This window comes from Rhodotorula paludigena (assembly GCF_050403205.1).
Source record: "Rhodotorula paludigena JCM10292 DNA, Rt_paludigena_JCM10292v1_ctg19, whole genome shotgun sequence".
Classification (NCBI taxonomy): domain Eukaryota; kingdom Fungi; phylum Basidiomycota; class Microbotryomycetes; order Sporidiobolales; family Sporidiobolaceae; genus Rhodotorula; species Rhodotorula paludigena.
The window spans coordinates 206,197-227,177 of NW_027481439.1; the positions used below are offsets into that span (position 1 = coordinate 206,197).

At 62.9% G+C, this 20,981-nt stretch overlaps 5 protein-coding genes across 5 annotated transcripts; 2 read left to right on the top strand and 3 right to left on the bottom strand.

Moving 5' to 3' along the window:
• Positions 1-1,859: 1,859 nt before the first annotated feature.
• Positions 1,860-3,246, bottom strand: THR1 (homoserine kinase; the record flags this gene model as incomplete). Its single annotated transcript, XM_076648890.1, has 4 exons — positions 1,860-2,126; positions 2,237-2,356; positions 2,441-3,148; positions 3,208-3,246. 4 exons carry the CDS (start codon positions 3,244-3,246, stop codon positions 1,860-1,862), a joined length of 1,134 nt encoding a protein of 377 aa, XP_076505595.1.
• A 762-nt stretch (positions 3,247-4,008) lies between these two features.
• JCM10292_004231 (uncharacterized protein) lies at positions 4,009-5,069 on the top strand (the record flags this gene model as incomplete). The annotated part of the gene is made up of 6 exons (XM_076648891.1): positions 4,009-4,137; positions 4,186-4,236; positions 4,317-4,382; positions 4,442-4,638; positions 4,706-4,899; positions 4,966-5,069. The coding sequence occupies 6 exons, from the start codon at positions 4,009-4,011 to the stop codon at positions 5,067-5,069; spliced, it is 741 nt and encodes a 246-aa protein (XP_076505596.1).
• Positions 5,070-6,479: 1,410 nt separating this feature from the next.
• Positions 6,480-8,189, top strand: JCM10292_004232 (uncharacterized protein; the record flags this gene model as incomplete). The annotated part of the gene is made up of 7 exons (XM_076648892.1): positions 6,480-6,594; positions 6,659-6,734; positions 6,797-7,445; positions 7,506-7,547; positions 7,602-7,649; positions 7,705-7,782; positions 7,845-8,189. The coding sequence occupies 7 exons, from the start codon at positions 6,480-6,482 to the stop codon at positions 8,187-8,189; spliced, it is 1,353 nt and encodes a 450-aa protein (XP_076505597.1).
• A 355-nt stretch (positions 8,190-8,544) lies between these two features.
• Positions 8,545-14,115, bottom strand: JCM10292_004233 (uncharacterized protein; the record flags this gene model as incomplete). Its single annotated transcript, XM_076648893.1, has 9 exons — positions 8,545-8,788; positions 8,851-9,259; positions 9,324-9,908; positions 9,971-10,526; positions 10,586-11,395; positions 11,524-11,867; positions 11,926-11,985; positions 12,042-13,913; positions 13,974-14,115. The coding sequence occupies 9 exons, from the start codon at positions 14,113-14,115 to the stop codon at positions 8,545-8,547; spliced, it is 5,022 nt and encodes a 1,673-aa protein (XP_076505598.1).
• Positions 14,116-14,460: 345 nt separating this feature from the next.
• JCM10292_004234 (uncharacterized protein) lies at positions 14,461-20,625 on the bottom strand (the record flags this gene model as incomplete). Its single annotated transcript, XM_076648894.1, has 13 exons — positions 14,461-14,654; positions 14,711-14,882; positions 14,945-15,165; positions 15,226-15,697; positions 15,752-15,940; positions 16,001-16,112; positions 16,281-17,254; positions 17,406-17,444; positions 17,507-17,746; positions 17,812-19,268; positions 19,325-19,369; positions 19,434-19,942; positions 20,084-20,625. The coding sequence occupies 13 exons, from the start codon at positions 20,623-20,625 to the stop codon at positions 14,461-14,463; spliced, it is 5,166 nt and encodes a 1,721-aa protein (XP_076505599.1).
• Positions 20,626-20,981: the final 356 nt, after the last annotated feature.

The window sequence follows — 20,981 nt, forward strand, 5'->3', positions numbered from 1 at the left end:
TGGGAAAGAGCGCGTCCTTCGGCGAGGGGGTGCTCACCGTCTGAGACGCGTCTGCTGCCTTTGTTCCGCCCGCGTATGGTGTTTGTGTTCGTCAGCCCGTAGCTTGCCGGTACAACTTGAAATGAAGAGACGCACGAACCCGCAGAGATGCGCTGAACGAGCGAGAGAGGCGATGTCGCGAGTTTGACCAGGAGGCGTCGAGTGCGTCGTTCCGCAAAATCGGCACCGGCGACGTTCAGCGAGCTCTGCAGCGCGTGTTTCGGTCAGCTCTGCGCGTGATCCAGGCAAGTCTGAAGCCCCGGCATGCGCATACGATCGCCCTTTGCGAAATTTGGGGGCGCGTCGCAGGGCGCGTCGCGACGGTGCTCGTCTCGACCGCGGTCGGGCGAGTTGCCGCTCCCAGCGTTCCGGACGCCGCCTTTGGCTAGGCCGAGCCTCGTGGGCGTTGCGCATGCACGCCGCCCGCGATCCTTCGATCGCATTCCCCTAGCGCTCGCTCAACCCGACTTCCGTCCCCTCTGGCTGCACCCGGGTGCATGCACGCGTGGCCAGGCCACCGGGAAGATGCGAGACTCACCTTTCGCAGGCGCGGAGACCGAGGACGGCGGTCTTCCTGGCGGCTTTACTGGCGAACAAAGGCGAGGTACTGCGTTAAGTCTTCGCCGTGACGGCCGCCGCGACGAGGAGGATCAGCACGACTGTATCTCGATCCGATTAGCGCAAGCAATCGCGTGCCTCTTTGCTCCGTTAGCCCGCCGGAGAGCTCTAGGAAGCACGCTCACCTTGATTGGCGGTCGGGCGGCCGCTTTTGGGGATGAGCTTCGAGACGGGCGGAGACCGTCTTCTCGAGGAGCGAGAGGCTCTTTTGGTCGTCTAGCAGAGATCTGCGAGCATTGTCAATGGTGATTAGCTGTGCTGTCTGCGGCAGTGAGCGCGTTTCGCTGACCTAGCAGAGGTCTGAGCGAGCCAGCGGACGGGGAAGTCGCGCTACGGCGTGAGCAGAAGGTCGTGTCGAGGGTCGTGAACAAGGCGTAGCCAGTCGTGAAAGCAGAACTCGTAAGGTCGCAACCGTCACACCGAGAGTCGAGCGTGTCGCGCGCAGACCGGGTCGTCCTTGCTGTGCGGCCGCCCGCCTTGGTCGACTCCTGTCTTCGGGGGCTTCGTCGCGTGCGCGCGGGCCTGTGCTTCTCGAAGGTCTGTGCGCCCGTCCGTTGCGCTGATCGCCGCAATCGAGCCCACCACGCGCATGCGGAAAGATGTCCACTCGCAGGAGCTTTCCTGTCCATGCGGAAGCGGCACTTGACGACCTGCACGGGTCGTTGCAATTCCAGTCAGTGAGCACAAGCAGCTTGCGCCCTCACAAGAGCGTCGGCGTTCGGATGTCCGGTGCTCGACACTGCCTCGTATCGTACGCTGTCAGGAGCTTTTACCAGGAGAGGGAGTGCGAGATTGAGAAGGCTCCGCTGGTAGCGCGCATCCTAGATCTCAGTTCTTCCATGGACGGTACGAGTGGATACGGCGCCTGTAAGAGTATCCGGGCGGCACACGCAGCGCCAGCTGCAACTCCCGTCGCGCCGCCTTCGCGTGTCCGCGCTGCATGCGCACGCCGAACATGCCGAAGACCGTCCTTTTGCCACGGCGGTCCATCACAGACTCAGACCCCTGAGCACCACGCGAGAGTCGATCGATCAGGCTGTGCAGCGTAGCGAAAACTTGGTAGAGTGACGCGCGAACGAGCGAGGAGGAGGCGAAGATGCCCGGTAAACCGACCGCAGTGCGCAGCCTTCTCTCGTGTCGGCTCCGCGCAGCGTGAGTCTATGCGCATGCAATACAGTACCACTAGCCAATCTCCGTCAGGCCTACTTGTGCTCTTCGAGCGTGGCGCCCTTCTCGTCGACCTCCAGAGCGAGCCACTCGACCTCGATCCCGTCCTGCTTCCAGATGGCCTTGATTGCCTCACCGACAGCCTCCATCTGCGGCGTTGCCTTCCCCGCGACGGGCTTGGCTGCGCCCTCGTTCGAGACGAGCGCGAGGATTGTGGGCCCGGCGCCCGAGAGACAGATGCCGAGGAGGCCCGGGTTGGTAGAAGGGGTCATGGTGTTGACAATCTTGCTCAGACCAGGGATCTGTGCGGAAAGGGTCACATTAGCAGCCGAAGCTGGGCTACGCTTCAGGCGAAGGCCAGCTGATTGTCGACGGGTCGGAGCCACATGCTGTAAAACGAGATGGGACGCACCAGGCCCTCACGCTGCGGTTGGTGCACCTTGTCGCGCATCGCCTCCCAGATGACGTTCGGGTCGAGCGGCGACGCAGCGAGCGAAGCCGTCAGGACCGCCAATCGTTGCAGGTTGAAGACCTGTGGAATGCGACGAGGGCGTTCATGAGCATCACTGCATCAGGCACGACGCATAGAGACAGGAAGGAGTCGAAGAATGCGTACCACATCCTGCCGCGGGTAGCTGTCCGGCAGCGCACCCCTCGCCTTGGCCGTCTCGACCTCGAACTTCGGCACGACGACGACGACGCCAATGTCCTTCGAGAAGCCGTACCGCACGTGTCGCCCGACGTTCACGGGCGGCTGCGGCGGAAGCTCGTCGCCGGGTTGAGGCGGGCCAGCATTGGCCGGGTAGGCGGGGAGGACCTCGGCGAGCGGGATCGACGAGGGGCTCGTCTCGGACTTTTCGAGGATGCGAAGGAACGAGCCCGTGAAGCCACCGCAGAGCGCGGCTGTGACGTTGTCCGGATGCCGCTCGACCATGAGCGCATAGTCCTTGACGCGCTCCTGCGAGAGCTTGAGGTCGCCGAGCGCGTCGCCGAGGAGAACACCCGCGACGACGGCAGCGGCCGAGGAGCCCATGCCGCGGCCGAAGGGCACCTGGTTGTCGATCTTGACGTTGACGACGGCCGAGGGGAATGTCATGCGGTGCGAGAGGAGGACGTAGAGCGCAACACGCGTGATCAAGTTCTTGTACGGGTCAAGCGGGGCGTCCGACGCGCCCTCTCCCGAGTACGAGAGGACGACTTTGCTGTCGGAAGCGTCGCAGGGCGAGAGCGAGACGTTCAGGGTGAGGTGACGGGAGAGGGCGAGTCCGAGAACATCGAAGCCGGGACCGATGTTCGCGGACGAGGCAGGGACGCGGATGGTCCACTATATGGCTCAGCGTGTCAGCCTGAGTTGCTGCGCTTGAAGCTGTAATCGAGACGCACCTTGCGCTGGCCGGCAGCGGGAGCAGCCGAGAAGCTCATGATGCGAGTTGGATCGCGGTTGAGGGTTTCGCTGTGTGCACTGAAGTTCAGCACAGAGGAAAGACCGGGAAAGCAGATTGACCAGCGGCGCACGGCAAGAGGTCCGCTGTTAAGTCCGAAGAGGCGGAGCAGTCGAATGTCAGCAGTGCCCCGAGCAGATCTTCGCGTTATCGCGAGCATCCGAAATAGTGCGTAGAGGAGTCGCGCTGGCTCAGCCAGTCTCGGCTGCCGTGTTCGCTGAGCCCGCTTATGTGCGAGTCAAGCTGGCGGACCCGCGACTCGGCGCACACAGCCCGCAGACGGAGCGCCCATGCTCTCACGCCTGCAGAAAGCTGATCGTGAACTGCTGGGGGAGTCTCGAGACTCACGAGTGGTGCGCTGGCCGAGTTGAACGGCAGCGACTCGCGGGAGGAGTGAGGGAGGAGGACGGGGTGAGCGCGGGCGCTGCAGCTGCAGTGGTGGTTCCAGATGGTCAGCACGGCTCTCTCTCTGCATAAGAGCTGAAGTCGCTCACCAAGAGCGAGTCGGTCCGACAGAGGTGAAGTTGACCTTGGCCTCGTCGCCCAACTTTCCTCTTCGCCTCTTCCCTGCCTGGCTGTCCTGCTTTCGCTGTACTCTAGAGGCTCACATGATTACAGGAGCTGCTTGCCATCCGCCCTGGCCCGCTTCACGACGCAGCAGATGCCTCGCCTCCCCTGAGGTGGTTTCATCGCTTGCGAATCTCGGACATGGCTCGGCTTGCTCTCGCTTGTCTCCAGAATCATGCAGCTGCACAAGCCTGGGCTGTCGGAGCGCGCTACGAGGCAGCTCGACGAGACGTCCAAGTCGCCGCTCTTCTCGGCCATCTTCCGCACGTTCGGCAACCAGGCGCGTCTCTCCCCACTCAACTACGTCGACGACTACGGACCGAGGCTAATATGACCCTGTGCGAGGCGACAGTGGTCCGAGGAGAATCCTGACGGCGTCGTGAACGCTGGACTTGCCGAGAACGTGTGCTCGTGCTGTACTTGCTCGCACTCCTGGACGTCCTGCGCTCACAGAGCCACTCGACCTGCTTCCACCTTCCGCAGAGCCTTCTTCATGACTGGCTCATCAAGTTCTGGGAGCGACAGGGAACTCTGAAGATCGGCCACACCGTCCGTCCTGCTCCGCTTGCTCGTCGCCAAGTGCCTTCCTCACCGTTCTCTTCCGACAGGATCTCACGTACGGCACTTCGATTCTGGGGTCCAGTCGCATTTTCTCGGCACTCAGTGAGCACTACCAGAAATACTTTGCGCCCCATGTCCCGGTGGCGGAGAAGCACATCGCAACGTCGAACGGGCTCTCGCCGATGATTGAGCACATCGCGGCCGTGATCTCGGACCCTGGTGACCAGTGGGTACTGCCTGCTCCGTGAGTCCATACGTCTCCACATCTGGTTCCGCATGGCCGCTCCGCTGAAACCTGCTTTTCCACGCAGCTGGTACAATGGTTTTGTCCCCGATTTGAGCGCAACCAGCCAGGTCGGCATCGCTAGTGTCTCCATTCCCGCTGGAAAAAACGGCACACTCGCCGAAGTTGAGGCAATGCATGCCGAGATGGAACGGCGGGCAGGGGACAAGTCGGCGCCCAAGATTACCGCTGTCTTGGTGACGAATCCGCACAACCCTCTCGGTGCGAAGCAGATCGCTGCCGTCTGCTTCGGCTTAGAGTGCTCACGCTTGCCTTTCGCGGATCCAGGCTTCTGCTACACCCGCTTTGTGAAACTCGCGACGAAATCTACGCAACTACTGCAGCCCTCAAGGGGCGACGACCCGCAACTCTGCGGGCCGGGGAAGGGGTGATCGTCTCCGCCTCGCTCCCCTGCTTGGGTCCTACCAGCTGCAACCTGCGCACAGCGTGCACATTCCTCGTGAGCATCTGACACCCGGGACCCTCTGGCGAGAACAAAGAGAGGAACGCACCAAGGCCCCGCCGCCCGCTCTCCGCGCCTCGACGGCCTTGACTTTACGCGGTGAGACCTGCTCGGACATCCTCGTCAATGCTGCTCTTGCAGCAGTGGAAAGAACGGAGAGAAACGGACCTGGAAGAGACGATCGAGCAACCCGACCTCGTCGACGTGTGAACGCGGAAAGACGGCTGCGGCGCGGGAGCGTCAGCCTTGTTGAGTTCTCGACGACTCTGACGGCTCGACGCACCAGATGGTGCTTTAGGCGACGACCGACTAGCCCAGCAGCCGTGAGATCCGGCGTACTCGACCTGCGCACACGCCAGACTCACTTGATCAGCCTCGTCTCACCCTCATCTCGTCGGACATCAAGCACGCACCGCGTAGACTCGAGGCTGGTTGTTGAGCAGAGCTGAGAAAGGTGGAAGCTGCAAGGAGGACGAGGGTCAGTGCGAGCAGGCGTGAGGAGGAGGAGGGAAGAGGGCGGACCTGGTGTCGGACTCTGGGTGGAGGAGGGAGGCCGGAGTGAGGTGAAGGAAGGAGAGAGAGGGAGAGAGCGCCCCAGCGAGGTCATTCGCGCTCAACGGACACCTGGCTGTCCCCACACACGCCCCCAACAAAGCGACAGCGCTGTCGCAGCTGCTTTCACGCGCATCGCCAGTCGACGACGAGGGCGGAGGACCTGCCCCTCTCGCCAACGCGCTCGCTACTGTACGGGCGCGTGTCCATCCTGTCCGATCTCAGATTCATGCAGTCTGTCAATCTGAACGCGGTCTCTGGAGCGCGTTGCTGCAATGGCAGGCGAGAAGGAGCAGGTTGGGCCAAGGTCAGCGATGCCCGTTTGGAACCTTGTCCCCGCATGATCGAAGCTTCCGTCGTGATCAGGTCTGCGGAGTCGAAGGGCCTCAACGCTGCGCAGCGTCCGTCCGTCTCTCCTCTCCTCTGCTGCCTTTCCCTCCTGCCCTTCTCTTGTGCCGACGCTTGCTCCCTTCTTTTACTGCTTGCATGCATCCTGCTCTGCTGGCTACAGGCTACCCCTCCGTCTTTGTCCCGCTCGATTTGGTGCAGGTCCTCCGAGGGCCATCTCCCGCTCGAGCACCCCCTGCTTCATGCTGCTGACGTTGCTGCACGAGGATCCGAGCGGCGCGGTCAGCCGTCCCCAACCAACTGGCTTGGCTGCTGTTGGGTCGTCCCTCGCTCTCGCCCCTCTGCTCCGCTCCCGTCACTTTGCTCCCTCCCCCTCACCCTCGCTCTCACGCTCATCTCCTCCAACTCCCGCTGCTCTACCGCCTTCACCTCGACCAACATGGGGGACACCGAGACTCCGCCGACTCCGATTGTCGACACACCCTCCGGCCCCGTGCCCCTCTCCACGCTCCAGGCAGTCCTCGACGCCTACGCCAAACCAGGCCCAGACCCACGTGTGTCCCTACTCTGTCCCTCGTTCCATCCTGCAACTCCCTCCACTGACCAATTCCTCTTCAGGTCTCCCGTGCAAGTGCGGCAACGGGACCGTCACGGCCCGCCTCGCCTTCTGCTACTCGCCGCAGAACGTCGGCGAGTGCGTCGCAAAAAGCCTCTGCTTCGCCTTTGTCCCGGTGCTGACGCTCTCGTTGTTTGCAGGGTCATTATTCAGTGCCACGAGCGTGTCCAGGCTGTCGCTCGCGCTCACGCCAAAGGCGAAAAGGTCGACTACAAGAACCTCGACGCCGGCTGCGACCTCGTCCTCATGTTCCGCGACCTCGGCCCCGTCCACCGCGAAGTTGTCGGCCGCGCCATGAACAGCGGACAGCTCACTGCGACCCTCCCCTCCCCCATCACGCGCATCATCCTCGACGAGGTCCTCGACGAGAACAACCTCCGCGCTCGCCTCGCCCTCCCCACCTTTACCCACGACAAGACGGCGCTGCTCGACCTGTACGCCCTCCTTGCCGGCAACCCGTACGCTTCGCGCCACCAGGACATGGCCCGCCTCCACCAGATGTACGACGTCATGTACCCGGCTCTCCTCATGATCCAGAACAAGATTGTCACGCACAAGAACGAGGTTCACGCCAACAGCAAGAGCGCCCCCATCGATGCGCATGCCGAGCTCGACCGCATGTTCCAGGCGCCCGTCATCCCGCGCGACGCGATCCGCAAGTTCGCCAACCAGCTCGACTCGGCCAAGTACCGCAAGACGGCGCTCCACGCTCCGATGCGCACGTATCCCCTGGACACGCCCTTCCTCTCGCCGGCCTTCCCCGGTGCGGGTCAGCTCCTCAGCGGCGCGGTGCGTCTTTCCTCTGTCTCCTTTTGTCGAGTCGTGCTGACTCGAGCCTCTTGCTCACAGCCCTCGACCGACGGTGAGATCAACCGCACGCCCGTCCAGCTTGTGAGCGTGTCCATCTTGGCCGTTCCCGCCATGCGCTCACGATCCCACCTGCAGCCACCTCTGTCGCTCTCGCCGTCGCCTCCGACGCCCTCGACCTCTCGCGTAAGCCCACCCTTTCACATCTTTCCAGCGTCGTTGACTCTTTCAGTCCCTGCAGTCGCCCATCGTCTCGTCGCCGCAGACGCCGATCAAGCACAGTCGCCACGGTCACGCGCAGAACATCAAGGTCACTCACGTTCGCTGATCACATTGCCGCGCCTATTGACATCACTCTCTCTGCTCTGCTCACGACTTCAGCACATCTCGAACCGCGTCAACCCCTACCCTTCGAGCAAGCCCAAGAACAAGGCGCCTATCGAGCCCGACGCTGATCTCGGTCTCGATTTTGACCTCGTCAACTTCGACGAGGTCATCGAGGCCCAGCGCAAGGCGCTCGAGAGGTACACGCCGAAGTCGCGCCGCACTCCTCGTGTCGACCGCCAGCCGGCCGGGATGGAGATCGACTTTGACCCGGTGTCGGACGACGATTCGGCGAGCAAGGCGGTCGAGCTCAAGCGCCGCCGCAAGCGCCGCAAGATGCTCCAGGCGACCGACTCCATCAAGCGCACCGCCGACCGCAACTCAAAGCTGAACCGCCTCTGATCCCGTTGTGCGTCCGCATCTATCCTTCACTGCAGCACGTTGTGACTCTTTCCCTTCCTGTAGGCTCACACGCCGCACCTGTCCTGCTTGTCTACTTTCGCCTGTCCTTCTTTCTCAAGCCTGTTCTCCCGCATTGTCTCTTCCTCTGTCCTCGCCTCCTCTCGCACCTTGTTGCCGTTTCATGTAGCCTCCTTCTCTGCTCTTCCCTGTCCAAGTACTGCATCATCTTTTGACTTTCCCTCCTCTTCTCGTACACGGGTTGCGAGAGCCTTTGCGCTGGCATCTGACCGCTTGCCCCTCTCGCGGCTCGAGTTCTGTGTGGCACTGACAAGACTGTACAGCATTTCATGCGCTTCTACCGCTTGACACGCTTGGCCGTCGTCTTGGCCTTGGCGCTGCGCTGCTGCGTCGCGTCTGCAAAGGTGCTCATCGTCGCGTTCGAAAAGGCATGGAGCTTGTAGACAACGGCCCCAACGAGGCCGATCCAGATGATGTTGAAAGCGCCGACAAAGTCACGGTGGAAGGCGACAGTGCATGCCTTGCACTGCAGAAGGCGAATGAGGCTCGAGTTGTCGGACTTGCGCTTGGGGTGCTTGAGGCTGTGTTTGCGAAGGTCGTTAGTCTCGCTGGTGCCATTGTAGAATACATCACAGCTACGCACCAGCACTGCTGACCCTTGCACACACGCTCCATGCGGCACGACGGGTCAGGGCACCGCTTCGACGAGTGCGACTCGTTCACCAAGCAGATTGTGAGCTTGAGACGCGGCACTGTCTTGAAGGCCTCGACAAAGTGCTTGAAGATGACGCTGCCGTACTTGGTGCCGCGCTTGCGACGCGGCTTCTTGTCCTTGAGGTTGCCGCCGCCTTCGTCGCCGAGGAAGACGACCACCTTGCGCGACATGTCGGTCGAGTTGACGAAGCGCGAGCACAGGTCACGGACGAGGTCGGTGCCGAGCTTCTTGAAGGCCGACTGGCGCTGCTGATTGTGTTGCCAAACGATTGCACGACGAACAGGGTTGCGGAGCTCGAGAAGGGCGAAGAATGCGGCGTCGGCCTGGGTCGACTCGTCTGCAGACGCGGGAGCGAGTAAGTCTCGAATCCACTATCCCTTGAGGAGGCGCAATCAACGCACCCTTGCCGAGGGTGTCGCGCAGGCACTTGAGGTTTGAGTGCGCGGCTACCTCGGCCTGCGTGTTGCGGTCGCCGTGGTCGTACGCGTAGATTGTACTCGAGCGCACTTCGGCCACGCGCACGGGCGAGTCGGCATGGTCAAGCGGAGGAAGGGCGGTAAAGGCGGCAGCAAGCGTCTCGCCAATGTCGATCCCAACCACAATCGTCTTGCTGTCGAAAAGAGCTGGGTCCTGGATGTCGCCGACGGCGTCGTTCGGAGCGCCGAAGAGCGCGCTACGCACCTTGGCGTGCACATTGTTGAAGTTGATCGGCTTTGCCTTGGCCTCCTGTGCCACCGACCACTTGTTGTAGATGCGCGTGACGCTGTCGAGACGAGACGCGGCCGACGCCGAGAGCTCGAGAGAACCTTTCCCTCCTCCGCACATGAGCGGTTCGAGGGCGACGCGGTGATACTGGTTCGACGGGTGGTTGGGCTGCAGGACGTAGTACTTGCGCTTGTTCCACTTCTTGAGACCGTCCTGCGTGAGCCAGCCCGTCGTCTGCGTGCTCCGCTTGCCGAGCACCGTGTTGAAGGCGGTGATGATGTCTGTGCGCGCTTGCAGATCAGGGTTCATCCCTCGACTTGTGTAAAAAAGGGTAGAGGCGCACCAGTGTTTAGCTCGACGAGCGTAGGCGCCGACACGCGTTCGAGGTCAAAGCCGAGAATCGAGACGGCGTGACGCTGGATGGTAAACTGGCCATGCGGAACGAAAGTCGGGAACTTGGACGTGTCGAAGAGGAGGTGCACGACTTCGGCAATCTGGCTGACCGCCAGCGCCCGTGTCTGAGGCAGCATGTTGCAGAGCGAAGTGATCTGTGCGTCGACTTCGGGGTTGACGGCAAGAAGCGGGATCACCTTGTCAGGCGAGTGATTGACGGTGACGAAGCGAGTGATCTTGAGGTCGTGCACGCCCTCGAGAAGGACGTAGAGCGCGCGGGCATCCGAGTTTCGATACATCTGGCCGTAGCGCGTCTGGTGGCGAATCTTGAGGTCGACCGTCTGCGTCGACCATCCTGGTGACACCGGGAGACGTCCGACGGCGTTTTGTGCGCGCGTAATGATCGTGTTTGCGTTGGCAACCCACGTGTCGCGGACGGAGTCGTAGTTGCTGACCAGAAACGAGAAGTTGTCGCCGCTGAGCACGAGGGACGTGGCGCGGTACGTCTACAAAGGCAAGAGTTGGTCATCTGCCTGAGATTTGGCATGGAGGAGGGTCGGCTCACCGAGAGCTTGAGCTGATCAAGCGTGCTGCACAGCGCCATGACAACCGCGCTCATGTGGCGGCGAGGGATGGTCGTGTCCTTGTCGCCGTTCAAGACACTGTCGATCGTCGCTGTCGCCTCGGCCTTCTCGCGCCTCACCGTCGCCGGCGACCGTTGCTCTCCTGGTGCAGTCGCGGGCGCGCTCCTCTGCCTGCCGCTGCGACGCAACTTTGTGCCGTCTTCGTGATCAGCGGCTGCCTTGGTGCGCTCCTCGAGCTCGGCCGAACGACAATAGCCGGCACGAAGAATCTTGGTAAGCTCGGCGAGGATGTTGGTGATGTCTTTGGCGAGGTAGATGTCGTCCTGAACCTCCTTTGGCGCCTTCTTGTGCGCCTGCCACGCCTTGACGGCGCGGCGCGTCTCGTCGCGCCACTGCTTGACGCGCCCGGCATCGTATGCGACAGGCGCCGCCTTGAGCTGCGCCACGAGCGCCTTGAGCAGGACGGTGCGCATTGCCGTCTGCACGCCGTCTGCGGCATTGAGCCGGTCAAGGCGCTCGGACGAAACGTCGAGGCCGAGAGGCTGCTCGGCATTGAACATAAAGTGCTCCTCGGCATACTTCTGCAGGATGCCGAGTTGTTCGAGATCCGACTCGAGGCACGCAGCGACAAGGTCTTGCAGGCGGCGGTCGTTCTGCTGGCTAACGTCGTGCAGGCAGGAGGTTGCCATTGTCTTGAGCGCGGCGTGGTGGAATGTCCGGCTGAGGTCGCTGACTCTGATCTGCTGCTCGAGGCGGACCTGGTCGATGATGTCGTACATGAAGAGCGGGACCTGTGCGAGGCAGAGTCAGCCCCTAGCCTGAACCTGTAGTGCGGCCAACTTGCGTTCTCGATAATGCAGAACTGCTTCTGCTGGAAGGTGAGGCGGTTCCAGCGAGCTTGGAAGCCGGGAGACTTGACCAGGTTCTTCTTGTCGGCTGCGCTCAGGCCGGAAAACTCGATGTCGTCAATGCGTTTGTCGGCGTCCGGCGGGGTCGGGCACGAGGCTGCGAGGGTCTTGCCGATCACCAGTGACCCTTGCTGCATCCTGACCGTCTCGACCACGAGGGTAAGCCACCTCGCAAGTTCGACGTGATCGTGCGAGCCATGCGCTGGGGTGACCTGTCGAACGATGTTGTGGAATGGCGAGATGGCAAACGCCGCCTTGACAATCTTTGGATAGGCAACCGCGACAAGGTGACCATGCTCGAGGCCGACCTGCGCCAGTGCGAGCTCGAAAAGATGGCGCGCGGCGTCCTCGGGGTCTATTTGGCGAGGTCAGCTGTGTGCCTGCCGAGCCAAGCGGGTATCTCGTGAACTCACCGACGCTGCCGTCGTTGTCCGTCTTGACCTTGACCTTGCCCGTCTTGACGTTCAGCTCGTCTGGTGAGAGTGATGATCAGCGCTGAGCCCCTTCTGACTTTTCGGATGTGACGCACCTGCTTGCGCAAGCTTGCGGTACGCCTGCTTTGGCTGCAGCTGCTGTGTCGTGAGCGCAAACATCTGCTTGATGCTCTTCTTCGACCTCGACTTGGTCGACGCGACGTGATCCTCCTCATCCTCATCCTTGTCGGTTTCGGCGAGCTCGTCGTCCTCGTCGTCCTCCTCGTCGTCCTCGTTGTCCTTGTCACCCTCATCGTTATCCGATGACTCACGACTCCCCGCGTCCTCGCTGTCTGACATCTCGACGTCCTCATCGAGCGTGTCCTGCGCCTGGCGTTTGCTACCTGCCGGCGTGTTCGCCGCCGCCTCCTTCTGCGCTTGGCGCTCCGCCTCTGCCTCCCGCCACAGAGCGGCTGCCGGCTCGGCCTCGCGGAAGCGTTGGCCAAAGTCAACCACACGGTCGCGGATGGAGCGGTGCGCCTCGACGTCGGCAATGTCGAACCCCTTGAAGGTCAGGCCGTTGCCCTTGACGCCGCGCGCGCTGCCCGCCCTTGAGCTTGCGCCCTGGACCGCGCGGGCGCGCTGCTGCGACTTGGAAGGTTGCGGGCGGGCGGGATTGCGAGGCGTCCTTGGCGGGACTTGCGAGGGCGCGGCGGCGGCACCGTCTTCGTGGTCGCTCTCGAGCGCGGGCAGGAGGGCCTTCCTCTTCGTCTTCTGCGGGAATGGCAGCTCAATGTTGGACCACGCCTGACCGGCGGCAGTGGTCTCGAGGCGATCGGCGACAAGGGCGGCCGCAGCCTTGTGCAGCTCTTGGCGGACCTCGTCGCGCCAGATGTCCTTGCTGCCAAGCTCGTGCGCGGGGACGTCCTCGCCGCGGAGTGCACGCAGCGCGCGGCGCATGTGCTCGAGTGACGGGACGCGGCTTTGGTCGATCTGCTGCTGCCACGTGCCCGCCTTGTCCGTGCCCTCGAGCGCATACTTTAGCGCGTTGTGAAAGTCGGCCTCGGTGTAGCTGAACCAGTCGGCGTTGCAGAGGGTGACGAGCTTGCCCGACTCGATGAGCTTGACAGGGCCAATGTTGAGGAGGCCCTTGCTGAAGTCGTGGCCGACGAGGAGGGCAAAAGCGAGCTGGGCGTCGAGCGAGGTGAGGCGAGACCACTCCGTCGACGACTCGAAGGCGACGCGAAAAAGGACTTCAAGCTTGACGAGCTTCTTGGGCGCAATGAGGACCTCGGAATCGGTCGCTCGGAGCATGACGACGGCATCCGAATCGACGGCGTGGACGTAGAGCTGCGATGCTGGGTGGCTGGCCCTGAACTCGCGAATCTTGTTGGCAACGAGCGGGTCGGCCTCGCCCTGTGCGACAACCGAGTCGACGCCGAGCATGTCGCAGAACGCCTGTCCATGTTGACGTGTCAGCTCCTGGGTAAACTGGCGGAGCTGAGGGTTGCGGCGCACCTTGGCCCTCTCGAGAGGGAAGGGCACCTCGACTTCGCTCCATGGCGTGCCTGCAAGGAGGGCCCGCTTGGGCATACCCTGCTGAAACTGGTGCTTTGTCGCGCGCGGAGCAATCTCGCCCTGGACGTCCAGCTCCATCGCGGTCGGGTCCTTGCTGTCCTTGCGGTGCTTGTCGGCCCACCGGCGCTGCGACTCCTTCTTGCGCCACGACGAGAGCATGCGCTTCTTGTCGGTCTCCTCCTTGAGGCGCGGGCGCAGGTGCTCGTGGTCGAAGATGACGCAGACCTGGCTGTCCGGACCAAATGACTGCTGGATGACGCGGACGTACGCCTCGATGGCGGCCTCGATGCCGCATGCAACCTTCTCTTTTGCGATGTTGAGCGGCGCATACTGGACGCCGTCGCGCAGCTGCTGGTACTGGCCAAAGGTGATGGCGGCGGCGTCGATGACGTGGACCGTGTTGTTGATGTCTGTGAGTATTCAAGGTCAGCGAGAGAATGGGGGCATTGCGCGGAAGGGCGCCAACGTACCGTATCCGTTCTGCTGGAGCAACTCGACGACCTGTTCCATCGAAGACCTCGTCTGCAGTGCCAGCACCTCGGGCCCATCTGCCTTGATCCTGCCCTTGAGCTTCTGGTGGCGGATGTACGGGAGGAGGCCCGAGACGGTCATGGCGCGGACCACGCGGAAGGGAGTGGGAGCTCGTTCGCGAGTCTCGGCGGCCTGTCTGCGCTCTGGAGCGCTGCCGGTCACCACGGCGTTGCAAGCAGGCAAGGAACCAGGTCAGCCTGCGTCCAACTGATGAGATGATAGGAGGCAACGGACACACCTCGAATGGGGACGCGGACCTTCCGCTCATCTCTCTCTCTCTCTCTCTTTCGCTGTAAAGGCGTGGAAAGGCCCATTGTGCTTGCACAACAACACAGTGCACTGCATACATACAGAGTCTGCGCCCTGGGTGTGCCAGCAAGTCAGTCTCGGGCAACAAGATGCGAGAAGTCAAAGAGAGCGCACCTTCTACTCGTCTTCCTCGTCGTCCTCGTCCTCCTCGTCTTCTTCCTCATTGCGGTTGACCTCGTCATCCTCAGAATTGTCATCGCTGGGACTCGGGCGGCGTGCAGGACGGCGCTTGCGTTTGCCCTTCCCCTGCCCCGGACGCGGGCGCGCCCGAGTCGGGTTCGCGACGGCAGGGAGATGCACCGGTTGGGCCGCTGTACATGCTCAGGAATCAGTGAACGCCGTGACATGAGTATTGGGCCGTGCGCACCTGCCAGCTCGTCCACGATGACCCTCCATGGGCTTGTTGGCGAGTTGATGTCCATCCAGCCCAAGTTGCCCGACACCCACTTGCGCTCGCCCCAGTCGCTCCGCGTGAGCTTGCACAGGAGGTTCTCAACAAAGAAAGGACAGCTGAGGTCGAGGTCGAGCTGCCGCAGGGCCTTTGGAGAGTTGGAGAGGTCAGTCACGGCTCGGAGCGCAACAAGGTCTTCTTTGCACGCACGAGTTTGATGTCTTCTGGGACGCTGTCGTTGAGCAGCGCGTAGAACCGCAAGAACGCGCGCTCAATCGCAAGGCGACGCTCTTCGGCAGTCGTGGAAGGCGAGAGGCGCAAGAACCCGAGCTGAGCCAAGCCGACTATTGCTCCCTTGGCAACGGTTGAGACAGCGCGGGCCATGTCGGCAATGCTTGGGGTGCCGATGAAGCCGTCCTTGCACAAATCACCTGCATCCCAGATGAGGACAGGTCAGAAGCGGCATTCCCCAGAACAGCGAGGCGACGCACCCGCAAGCAGCACCTGAGAGAGGGAGGTGCCCTGCTTGGAAGCGCAGCCGGGCAACCGCAACTCGGCGAAGATCTGCACGGCCGCCGTGAACGAAGGCGGAGAAGCGACGTCAAACTTGCGCCAGGCCGCCTCCATCGTCTTGTCGAGTGTTGCCCTTGCATCGTCCCACTTGAGCGCGCGAGCCGGGCTGCCGTAACAGTTGATTCGGCCCCACAGGTTCTGCCCGAGCGTGAGGTGGTGAGTCGTGAACGCCGAGCGGACGGTCGGGCTGTCGAGCCAGCTGTCGAGATTGACTGACCCGAGACCGCCAGGCGGAAACGCGGTGTAGACGGACTCGACAGCGCCGATGAGGCCGAGGCGGACTCGCACGTCATGCTCGAAGTGAGCACGCCGCGCAACGGGCGTGCCAAGCGAGGTGATGAAGGGCGGCGCGTGGCGACGGTGCGGATGTCGCTCGCGAACGGGATGGAGCTGAACGGGTACGGAGTCAGTTTTGCAGAGGGGATCCTGCACGTGTGAACGAACCTTGTACGGGTTCTCCCTGAGAAGCTTGTAGACGCTCGCGACGTTCTCCCCCTTGGTGTCGTTGGCCTTCAGCCTGCGCGCCTTCTCAAGCTGCGGCTCGAGCGCCATCTGCTTCTTGACCGCCTGCCGATGGGGTGCAAGCGGAAGGCCCAGGACATCGTCGGCGGCAACGACCAAGACGAGGTTGAGCTGCGTGCAACATCCAGTAGTGAGCACAGGCCTGGCAGATGGCGGGAGCTGAAGACGTACAAATTGGTGCATCATAGTCGCAATAGCGGCTTGCTCGCCAGCCGGCTTTGCGCCGAGCTCGTAGACGCGCCGTTCGAACGTCTTCTTGCCCTTGGCATGCGGTGCGCCTCGGCTGCGACGTGCGCGAGGGGCTGCCGGTGTTTCTGCGCCGCCCCTTTCGGACGGGGACAGCAAAGTCGAGAAAGAGGAGGGGAATGGCGAGAGCGACACGGTCGTCCCCTCCGAGACACGGCGAAAAACGGGATCCGCATCGAGTAGCGGCTCGATCGACAATGCGAACCTCTCGAGCGCACCAGCAGCCTCGAGCGCGCTCAGCGCGTCGCCGACAGCCTCCTCCCATCGAGGGTAGTGTGCGTGCGGAATATGGCTTGATCTCTTGTGGCCGTTGAGCGGATCGAGCAGGATCTGCGGTTGCTGCAGAATACCGCGCACACCGGGGAGGAGGAAGACGGTGGAAGAGCGGAAGTGCGCGCGGAAGAGCGAGGCGAGGAACGTCTGCGAGACGGCGGACGCAACGGCGGCGGCGCCGGCGGCGGCGCACGTGGTGAGCCCGGCCGGGTTGGTGATGCCGCTTGAAATGGGCTCGTTGATCACCCAGGGGTATGGTCGCTTGCGCGAGCTCGGGCAGAAGAACGAGAGGAGGAAGAGCTGAAGAAGGACTTCGAGAGCGGCGGGCTCGAACGCGTCGACGTCCGACAACGTGATGGCACTCGTGGGCTGCTGCAGCGCAAAGCAATCCGCGGACCCGTCGGCGAGGCTTGCAAAGACTGAGATGCGGCCGCCGTCCTCCATCTGTATGCCGCCGACGCAAGTGAGGTGCGCGCGAATGGCGGCGCCTGCCTCGCCGCCAGAGTCCGCGCGCTGCAGCTCGCGCGCTGCTGCGCGTAGAGCATCGCCAAGCTCGCCGCGCAGAAGGGTGCCGACGCGAGCGATACCGTCGAGCTCGAGAGCGGCAAGGGCGTGCGCGTGCAGGGACGCCGGGAGGGCCTGGTGATTTGAGTCGCGGGCGTACAGGATGTGTGTGAAGGCCTGGTTGACAAGCGTCTGTAGCACGCCCAGGGGAAGCGGCATCAATTCGGCGAAGTGCGCGAGCGAGACGGGCGCCGGATCGAGCTCGTCGCTGGGCGCAAGCCGGACATGCGCCTGCTTGAGCGATGGCGGCGCGAACGAGGGAGGCCGAGCAGGGAATTGCTGATGCCAGGCGTTCATCTCGCCCTCGAGGCGGGCGCTGATGATGTCGGTCAGAGCGCGCGACTAAAGACGTGCAAACGGAACAGATTAGCGGTTTTGCACATGTCGACATTCATGAATGACCCACGAGCTCATGTTTTGTCTGCGTGAAGGCGCTCGTGACCGATCAGCACCTTCAAGTAGGCAGTGAGACGCAGGACGTGGCAAAGCGCACCCGTCGAGGACGCTTCGACAGCGTACGAGTTCCGTCGCCCTGCAGCAGGTGCAAGATGTCAGCATTCTGCACAAGGCGGAACATGACAGCGGCAGGCGCACCTGCAGCTCCCTAGGACGAACACGCTTGTGCGAGACGGGCGGTGGCGCGGTGGAGCGGAGCATGTGGCGGCGTTGCTCTGCTGCCACCGCGACTGTTTGCGCGAGGGTCGATGGTCCTCGATGAAACGCAATGCCGTCCTCGAGCGTGATGGCCGACGTCGAAGCGATCGGGGTGTCCGAAGCGGCAGGAGGAGCAAGTGGCGTGATGAAGCGAGCGTGGGCAGTCGAGTTGATGGCAAGCTAAGGAGGCGGGTAACAAAGCATATCAGCATTGTGCACATTGTGAGTCGCAAGGAGGCACGCACTCGGTCAGAGAGATCCGGCGGAGGGAGAGAGAAGGTTGCGAGTAAAGGGTCTCGCACTCGATCTGAGGCGGCGAGCGAGCGATGCGAATCAACGTAACGAGTCCATTCCTCGGCATTCGTGGTGCGCCGAGCGAGGAGCGCAAGAGGGAAAAGCGAGTCGTGTCCTGCCAGGGGCGGTACGGGCGGCGCAGGGTTGATTGCCGGATCGCGAAACCACTCAAACTTGGCGCGGAACTTGTCTGGCTCGACGTAACACAGCCGTGCAAGCGCAGCCTCGTCGTCCCAGGTCTCGATCTTGTCAAGTGCGTGCAGGAGCTTGATCGCGTCGGGTGGCGTGGTACTGACGACACGACGACGCCATCCCCTCGACCGCAGAAAAGCAGCGCCGTTGGCCGTACTGGCGGCCTTGACCGAGTTTCGAACTTTAACGACCGAAGCAGCTGCAAGGTGGAAGAGCTCGTCCGCCTTGGCGATGGCGCGACGGCGAGTCGCTGTGTCGGCGCCGCAAAGGGACGACTGCTCGCCCACGACGTGGCCGAGTGGGTTGCCGCGCGCCACAAGTCGCGCAATGATTGGCGAGGTAGGCGCAAGTCGCAGCATCGCAGCCTCGTACTTGACGACCGCCTCCCACGAGCGACCGAGACCCGCCATCTCGGTGAGGATACGGTCGACCTCGTCCTGGACGGCCACAGTTGCTGCGTCATCGGTAGCTAGATCTTGCGCGTTGGTACTGCTGCCGTAGTGATCGAGACGAAAGCGGCGGAATAGGTCCTGCGAGAGCGAATGCCGCGCGCGGCTGAGGACGAGCATCTCGTGCACGACGTCGGCGCCACCGGCAGCGGCCTGGCCTGTCAAGTCGCCCAGGAAGCGCATGCCGCCGGTCAGGCCGTGGAAAAGTTGGCGGCTCGACAGCGCCTGCTCGACGTCGAGAGCCAAGGGCTCGTCTGGCGAGGCGGCGGCGCGCGACGGGTAGTTGACAACGATGCTTCGCGAGTACGTCCACCCCTGCGGGTGCGGGGCATATGTGCTCGGCAGGGTCGCAGGGGTGCCGACGTGCGGATCGACGCCGCGAAACAGGTAGAACCCCGGATCGGAGACGTCCCACTCCATGTACGACCCTGTTCGCGGGTCGTGAAAGGTGCCGCCGTGGGAGCCAGGCGGGAGGACGCCGAGCGGCACGAGGACGGACCACGATGCTTCATCGTCCTTCCCATCGGCATGCAGCGTGCCGAACCGGGCGCCAAGGTCAAGGACGATGTCCCGCGGTTCGGCGACCGCGGCGCGGGCAGCGTGACGGAAGCCAACGGAGGAGATGGAGCAGCCGGCGGGCTCGGGCGAGCTGGAGGGGCGGCGGAAGAGTGGGGAATTTCTCGAGGTAGAAGCGGCCGCATTTGCAGGCGGATCATCGACGTTGCGGGACGGGGGGTACGGCGTAGAGTTGAGCTGGCGGTGCTGGGCTGCGTCCGGATGGACATGTTAATCGTAGAGCCCGTGTCAACCGCAAGAGACGCACTGTAGAAGTTCCCAGGCCCGTCGAGCATGGTTCCCAAGAGATGATCTGCAGTGCGCAACACACATTCAGTACAAGGCGTTAGAAGATGGGAAGGAACAAAAAGACGCACGGCGAATCAGCAGCGCTTCGCGAACGTCTGCTGGCAGCACTGCCTCGCAGAGCGTGACGACGATGCGAGCGAGTGCGGCGTTGATCTTTTCGGTCCGCCGGAGGAACTCGACATACTCGGCTTTGACATTGACTGCTTGGCGGAAGGCGTGGTTGAATGCGGCAGACGAGACGAGTGGTGTGGCAGGAGAGATGAAGCCCTCAGCGACCTCCCGGCGCGTGAATGACAGGTTGAAAGACGACGGGCCCTTCATGTTGCCGCCAGGCGTGACAAGCGGATGAACCTCAAGCCACGGCACCTTGCGCTCGCCTGCTACGGGCTCAAAGATGGGCTCGTTGGCAAGGCGAACGGCGTCCGAATGAATGGTCGGCAGCTCCTGGAGCGATGCCGCAAGCGAGCGATGCTGCGGATTGGCGGAGTTGCATAGCTTGGCCGAGACGCGCCTGAGCGACGAGTACGTATGATGGGCTGAGGAGAGGCGATAGCTGAGAGGCGAGCTCTCGGGTGCGCTGAGTATGGCGTGACCGGGTTCGAGCCGATGCAGATAGGACAACTGCGCTGCTACAGACGAATAACGTCTGCAGATGCGCCATGTCGGCATGCGGCATGTCAGTAGACGGAAGCGGCGCAAACGATGAGCAAGGGCGCACCTCTGCTGAGCGTCCCACGACTGCGGCACCGCGTCACGGCCCACCTCGACACGCTCGAGATGTGCGCGCAGGGCAGCAACGCCCTCAGGCGTGGCATCCTCGATGGTCGCCTCGTACGCCTCGACGCCCGCCCCGAGTCCTGCCCGGAAGCCATCGTACGTCTCGGCCGAGGCGGCACGATCGTTGAGCAGCGGGCTCGCCGCTGCGTCCGGCCTCGACATGATGGAGGTAATCCTCGCATGGAGGAAGGCGTAGAACTGCGGGAGCGTTCCGAATACACTTGCCCGCACGGGCAGGAGCGCGAGTGAGTGCGCGGGCGGCGAAGAACCGGCAAGAGAAGGGAGTGGCGGCGGAACGAAGAAGCGGGGAACACGGTCGAAGAGGCCGAGGCGGTTGGCAAGGACGAAGTGACGCGCGGAAGATGTCGCCGACTCTGGCACGGCCAAGGAAGAGGGTGTTGGGTCACTCGCGGCCGTGCCAGATGCCGAGCAGTGCGGATGTATCGTCGTTGAGCCCACAGACGTGCGACTGGACCCAGGCATCGCGCGAGACGGAGCACTACACCGCGAGATGAACAGCGAAGTGGAATATGGCGACGAGGCAGACGAGCGGCGAGGGCATGCAAGAGGTCAGTGATGTGCCCTGAGGTGTGCAGAAGGGCGTAATAAGCATACAGGGCTGGTCTGAAGCGCTCGAATCGACCGTGAACTAGAGACGCAACAAGAGGAGGTCAGCCCGGTTGTATTTTGTGCGGGGCACCCGCATAAAAGTGCACTGGGCGAGTTGCATCGGATGCCGGCACGGCCGCACGAGACAAGCTGGCGAGTGGCAAGGAGCGCACGTACATTTGTTGCGCCTGTATGAGCGCCAATTCTGCAACCGAGCGTGCGCAGGTAGC